This window comes from Cydia splendana, chromosome 14, assembly GCF_910591565.1.
Source record: "Cydia splendana chromosome 14, ilCydSple1.2, whole genome shotgun sequence".
Lineage (NCBI taxonomy): Eukaryota > Metazoa > Arthropoda > Insecta > Lepidoptera > Tortricidae > Cydia > Cydia splendana.
The window spans coordinates 7,490,334-7,497,381 of record NC_085973.1 but is presented as its reverse complement, the minus strand read 5'-3'; the positions used below and the strand labels follow the sequence as shown (position 1 = coordinate 7,497,381).

Genomic DNA, 7,048 nt, shown 5'->3' with positions numbered 1-7,048 from the left:
CATGTAAAATTAAATTTAAAGTGCTTCATTTTACTTGCACTATTACCTACGTCTCAAGTTCAGGCTGTTTAAGGTCCACACACGAGATGGACCTATCTATAGGTACGGTAAATTCTGTAAGTATTCATTTTTTTTAATTTTTCACGCAAATTGACTAAGCCCCACGGTTAGCTCAAGAAGACTTGTGTTGTGGGTACTCAGACAACGATATAAATATATAAATACTTAAATACATAGAAAACAACCATGACTCAAGAACAAATATCTGTGTATTCACACTCATCACACAAATCAATGCCCTTACCGGGATTCGAACCCGGGACCATCGGCTTCATAGGCAAATATTTAAATTCGTATCAGAATTTTGATTATATCCATTACAATTTCTATACCTATTTAACGTTATAGATTACCATAAACAGTCGATTTAATTCCACTCAGTGATTGTATCGACACGATTACGGCACTATAACTCAAATGGAGAGCTAGTAGTTACGATTCCTATACAGTTTTCGAATACACAAGCGGTGTATAAAATTTGTTGTTTTGGCTTACTTCCGACAGACGCTCGGCCGCGCCCCGACCATCAGGATCATCCGCGCTGCAGCCATGGACATCTCCGTAAGTATCCTGGTTGTAAAAAAAAAAGTTTTTATTTAAAAATCTGAGCCTAGAAAACCTAAGGTATTTTGGAGTTGTAGTTTTTTACACTTTGGACACTTAATCAGGGCATACTTAACATTTACAATATTTAGTCAAGGCAAGAAAGTTAGTAACCTAGTATTGGATAAGATGGATGTATAGGTACCAACAAATTAAATGACGGATAGGTAAGTTTGTGAATATTTTATGAGAATTAAATAGTTCAATGTTTTGCTGACAATTAGTGTAGCTTATGACGTACTTTATCAAGGACTGGAAAACGTTTTTCACTTGTAATCCCTACTTCTTAGAAAATTAACAATGTTGCTCCGCAGGTGTTATATAGGCTTATTAATTAGTTGTTGTAATTTCAGGCACCTACAGCAATACAATTTAAAAAAAAGTATCTGTATGCTACTTTTCAGATCCAGTTGATCCTGTCAATATTATGCCTCAGGGCTGCTCAGGCCAGTCTTCAAGATAAAGGAAAGACTCAAACGTCCGAGGCATCACAGCCACAATATGCCCAGAAGTACAAAGAAGTGATCATGTACCTAACTCCTTCGCAAATTAGGAATTATGAATCAGGACATGGTCTGCCGCAAATAAATTATGAACAACAGGCACTTCTACGGGCCCAATATGAACAAGAACAGATCGCACCACCTGCTCCTACGTTTATTTATACACAGCAGAAACCAGCAACAGAGACACCTATTATTAATGACGAAGAAGGACAAATAATTCAAAGCACACTTGATATTTTAGAAGCCAGTAAAATGCAGTTTTATCTTGCACAGAAAAATAATCCTAACCATGAAATAACAAGAGCTGAAGAAGATCATGATTCTGATATACGACCTATCGTAGAACCAAATGCTGAAAATGAAGAACAAATTAAAATCGAACATCTGCAGAAGCAACAACAACAGCAACATCAACAACAGCAACAGGAACATCAACAACAACAGCAAGAACAACAACATCAACGACAACATGAGCAGCAACAAGAACAAAACAAATTAAAAGAACAAGCCAAAAAACAACAGGAGCAGATTGCAAAAAGCTACGCTTATATTCATTTCTTCTCCAACCAAAAGCCAGATAATCTACAAAAAATTCAAATATTCCACCCTGAACCTCAGTCTGTGAATCTGGATGACGAGCTCAGACTGCTAAAAGAAAAGACCATAGAAACTCAGCAAGATCCTTTACTGCGTCAGAAATTTAAACTTATCCCATATGAATATATCGCAGAACAAAATGTTCAGCAGAAAGTGCGAGATGACCTAATCAAGCAGGGCCAAAAGCAAATCCAGCAACAACTGTTTGTGCCTGCCGAAGAACCGTGGCGCCCCATCATTAACCCTCAAAAGGAATATCAACAGCAATATGCTCCACAATTCACTATTCCCACTAAGAACATTGATCTTGAGAAGATAATTCAGGAAATTCAATTAGAGAGAGAAGCAGCAAAAATCCACGTAGAAAATATTGCCAAGTCACCACCTGTTGTTATTCATAATGATATTAGCATAATTAAACGGCGCCCTGTTCATGTAATCAAGCACGTGAATATTCCATACCCAGCGCCGTTTTTCGTGCCCGTCCCGAAGCACGTAGAAGTCAAGGTACCCCAACCCTACATGGTACCGGTAGAAATTGTCAGACACGTCCCTGTGTCAATAGTGAAGACTGAAACAGTGGAAGTGGAAAAGCCCGTACCTTTTGAAGTAGAGAAACGTATACCAGAAATAGTCGAGAAAAAAGTCTACGTCCCTGTCGAAAAACCATACACCGTAGAACGTATCGTGCCTGTTGAAGTTAGGAAAGAGATTCCCGTTGCGATCCCTGTTCATAAACCGGAAAAACTCACAGTTATAAGACACGTCTGGAAACATTAATTTATAGATAAGCTAGTATTTAAGTTGACTGCGTTTGTTGAGGCTGATTTAAGTAATAAAAGACTTTAAATATTTTTGTAGTTTACTTTACCAAGCTTCTGACGCCTACGAAAAAACTAGCCGACTGTTTGTTCATGCAACTTGTGCCGTCTCATTTCTGTAGGCACTTCTGGTCGGTGCTTAACACTTTAGAAATTCCATTCCACAATTCAAATGCACAGGCCAAAATCACAATCCATACTAACACGTCATAAGTTATATTTTCTGAATATAATCACAATGTAGGTACGATGAGCACTAATGGGTTTAATTTACACATTATAAATAGGTAAAAACCTTATAACACAACGTGTATCCTTATCAACATCACATTACTCGTAACTCACAGTCACATAGTGTAGGTATCTATCAATCAAGTGTCATAATAAAATACCGGCCAGTACACGGTCAGTTTTTCAGGTAAGTACCTATCTACCTACTTCATTTTCTTTCCGTTTGATTGAATAGCTAAGCAGGCTAAATACTTATAAATTCCGTTTAACTAGTAGGTAGTCTATTGTGTAGAAAGTTCGGATTGCTCGCAGCATACGAAATGGTTACAAGGAAGCCGAGATGTCTCTCAAAACAAACATTTAAGATGTGTATTAGTCGTATATTGCGCAAATAGTCCGAGGCATACGAAATGACCCAGATTATGGGTGCTATAATATTCACTTGCGCCTTGCAATTTTGTATTGATTTCATAAGAGTGATACAATTTCTTTGAATTGAAATTAACTGTTACATTTCTATAAATTTAATGGTTAATTTTACTTTGTATCGCTGTGTCTAAACAAAATATTAAATCAATACTAATAAGAAATTGGCGCATTCACATATTTTTCTCAGTAGGTACGTACATACCTACTGAATAATATTGTACTTCCAATTTAACTTTAAAATTGCGCATTGGGTCTTTATTCAAATGCACATTTTTGAAAGATAATTCAAAGAAGACACATTTAATATTGTAAATCTTAGCTGTCGTAATATGAACAATGTGTTTTGCAAAATGCGTTTTACAATAATTGCCTGTTGGATATGTGGACCAATCCGTGCGCCATCCGACGATAGCATGAAGGCCAAGATGACCCAACTGACTCTATTGTGTTCTATCTAATGATGTTGCCTTTGGAGAAACAGAGCACCTCATGTTCGATAACGATTTACCTATTAACCTAATTGTGTAACTATATGTCTCCGTACCTCTATCCAAAGAGTAATCATCACTACACCTTATAAAACAAAGTCCCCCGCCCGGTCTGTCTGTTTGTGTGTTTCTGTGTATGTTCGCGATAAACTCAAAAACTACTGAACGGATTTTCATAATATTTCGGGTTTTTTATTATTATAATTTCGGGTCGCTAGTAATAATGTAATTATATTATGTGCCTTTGTCGTAAACTTGGCAGAATAATTATTGTTGCATTGGATATAGGTACTGACATGTTTGTTAGGTATCTTAGACGTGTTAATAAGAGTCGTCATGCACCTACGAGTATGAAACGGTGCATGATAAATTGATAAATATTACTTTACTTATTAAGACTATACTTTATGTACTCCACTATGGTACCCTGTTTACCTGAGTGGTAATCGAATCCAGTAACTAAAAAACAATGTCACAAAAATGTATTCACTGACAATAAATGTGAATATTTGTAGCTGTTTCTTTATTATTAGGTAGAGATTTCTTGGAAAATTCTTACTAGCGTAATATTATAAAGCTTTCCATGCTACGGGCCAAACCGAGACAGTTTAAAAAGAAAATTGGCCAATTTCTTCTCCAACACTTATTTCATTTCATAACCTTATGTAGGTAATTCACTTGTTTTATTATTCATGGTAACTTTTGATTATAAGGTATGTTGAGCGTTTAAAGTTTTTTTAGTTTCATAGACATTTGTCTATTGTAAAATGGGACTCGTTGTGTATTTTTTTGTAAGTTTAATACCTAGTACCTGCCTAGTAAATTTATTGAAGTACAAAATAATTATGCAATTTACATTAGAAATATGTTTATCTCTCAATCATTTCTTTACACATAACGAACTGGTATTACATGATTGAGTTCCTGGGCGAGTTATGTCCATACTAAACAGACTGGCCGACCGTAAACATTGTTAATCAGTAAGTAATTATGGTCTTAATGGGCTGACTTAGGCTGTTTATCTTTATTATTTTTGTTCCTGATTGTGGTATTATTTAATAACGTAGATGCTTGTTCATTTAAACTCCAATTATACTTTTTAGATTAAGTAATCAAATAGGTTAAACGTGGACCAAACAAGCCCCTTATTTTGTGTAACCCCTGATCACATAAAATTCCCAAATTTATGAAAGTACACTATTCTAGAAAGACCCACGTAAGTGTTAAAGTTTATTGGAGAATAGACTAAAATAAAAATTTTAGGACACTAATGGGATGTTACTGTTTTGAAGTGGTCTTAAAAACATTTTCATGACAAATAAAAGAGCAATTAAAAAACCAACATTTTATTAATATCACAATTTCACTGAGACGCATAGGTCGCATCAAGTTATACAATTAAGTACTAACGAGTATTAAACGCAGAAACAACTAGGTACAGTGACACATCAATCAGTCGATCAAGTCTGGCCTGGTTCGGGGACTTTCTAAAATCTATTGCAACTCACAGGTCAACAAGTTATTCTTTCATTTACACTTTAAAACAACTAGCGAATATTTTTGTAACTTTACAAACAACTGGTCATGTCTATCACATTTTAAGAATTCACGGAACGCTTAAGAATTTTACTACTAAATCTACGTCAGGTACATTTGTCACTCAAGAGTTCAAAGCCGTACTATCAAAGCTTAAGCCGAATCGATGCAACTAAATGCTACGATCTTAGTTTAATAATCAACAGGCAAGATAGAATTAAATGTATCAGTCGGTGGAATGCTCCACTTTGACATGCCCTTAAGGAATCACCTATGGTTTAAAGTTTAGTATCCGCCGTAGCCGTGACCGCTGTCTTCAGAAAGGGCGTGCGCATGTTCGGCGTAGTAACCCTCGTGGGAAGCGGGCGCCTCGGCGTAGGCCTTCAGACCCTCGGCAGCCTCAAAGCCATGGTGCTCCAAACCGCCTTCAAGTCCATGACCTTCAAGGGCGGCGTGGTGCTCGAAACCTCCATGATGCTCAAGACCGCCATGCTCAAGAGCAGCGGCAAGATGCTCAGTGTCGAACCTGTGGTCTTCAAGCACGAGACCGTGGCCATGGCTGTGCTCGGTCTCAGGGTGGATCTGCTTCAGGGTGGACTCATGCTTGCCCTTTTCGAGCGGGTGGTGCAGCAGATGGCTGTGCTCTTTCTTTACGTATACGGGGACGGGGTGGAAATGCTCGAACTTGATTGACTGATGTGACTTAGCGTGCTCGTGCTGCACATGATGGGTGTGCTCCGACTCGCCTATGAGCGCGTGGTGGTCGTACTTCTCCTCGATCTGAGGTGCTTCCTCGTGGATCACGCCGGGATAAGCGGCCACCACGGCCAGGAATCCCAAGAAAATCTGGAAATGATGAATTACTAATTATTAAAAGACATCTGTAAATTTGAAGAATTCCCTCTACAATCTGATGCATCTGAACAAACAGAGCGCGGCTATAAACCGAAACCAGTTTTGCACCACTGAGAAGTGCAAGGAACCCTAAGCGTTACATAACGAGAAAGGAAAGGCTTCCTATAAACTCGAATGTGTGTCGATCAGGAAGATTGTATTCTAACCACTTGGAATCCACACATAAATTAATTTCGATAACTAAGTCACTAGTGCTAACGTTAATTTATGTCAAATTGATATGGATGTATGTAAGCTCGTGATCGACATGTTTTTTTTTTGGCTGTTTCACAACACGGTTGAACCGATTTAGATTACACGACCGTCACTGGCACTTTAATGAATACACTGAGTTACGCACGTGGTACTGCATGCTGGTTGGAGGACCTTACTGTGTGAGAGGGTGGTGGGTAATGCTAGCAATTGTAATTTGCATCGCTTATATAGGTACCTGGTTTCTCTGCGGCAGTGTGTGAGCGATCGTTACGTATGCTCGAATTGTCAAGCGTCGCGAAACAATAGATAGAAAATGTTGAGAGGTTTATGGAAAAACTAGTCGATTAAAGACATTAGGAGGAGTTTGCTTCCATTATCATGTAACGTCTCACTTGTAGTGTAATTGTTCCGTAATAGAATCGAAAGAACCTGATTAGCATACATAATGGCGAATATTCAAATTGATTTAAGTACTTAGAAAATACTTTTATAACTACGCGTCTTTGTAGCATTGTTTTGTTTGCCGTTTTTGTTAGTTTGATATCTAATGACTACTAAGACAATAGAACTCTAGAAAGTGGGAAAATTAAAATTCATAGAATATGTATTCTTTTGCAAATATTTCGTATCAGTTATTACTACGATATGTTCTCATAGGCTAATAATT

General features: G+C 37.5%; 2 protein-coding genes across 2 annotated transcripts; one reads left to right on the top strand and one right to left on the bottom strand.

Moving 5' to 3' along the window:
* Nucleotides 1-512: 512 nt before the first annotated feature.
* Nucleotides 513-2,578, top strand: LOC134796874 (transcription factor SPT20 homolog). The gene is made up of 2 exons (XM_063769079.1): nt 513-621; nt 1,068-2,578. The coding sequence occupies exons 1-2, from the start codon at nt 610-612 to the stop codon at nt 2,544-2,546; spliced, it is 1,491 nt and encodes a 496-aa protein (XP_063625149.1). The 5' UTR covers nt 513-609; the 3' UTR covers nt 2,547-2,578.
* A 2,487-nt stretch (nt 2,579-5,065) lies between these two features.
* Nucleotides 5,066-6,594, bottom strand: LOC134797150 (histidine-rich glycoprotein). Its single transcript, XM_063769399.1, has 2 exons — nt 6,527-6,594; nt 5,066-6,117 (listed from the first exon to the last, which is right to left on the bottom strand). The coding sequence occupies exons 1-2, from the start codon at nt 6,536-6,538 to the stop codon at nt 5,557-5,559; spliced, it is 573 nt and encodes a 190-aa protein (XP_063625469.1). The 5' UTR covers nt 6,539-6,594; the 3' UTR covers nt 5,066-5,556.
* Between the last annotated feature and the right edge of the window lie 454 nt (nt 6,595-7,048).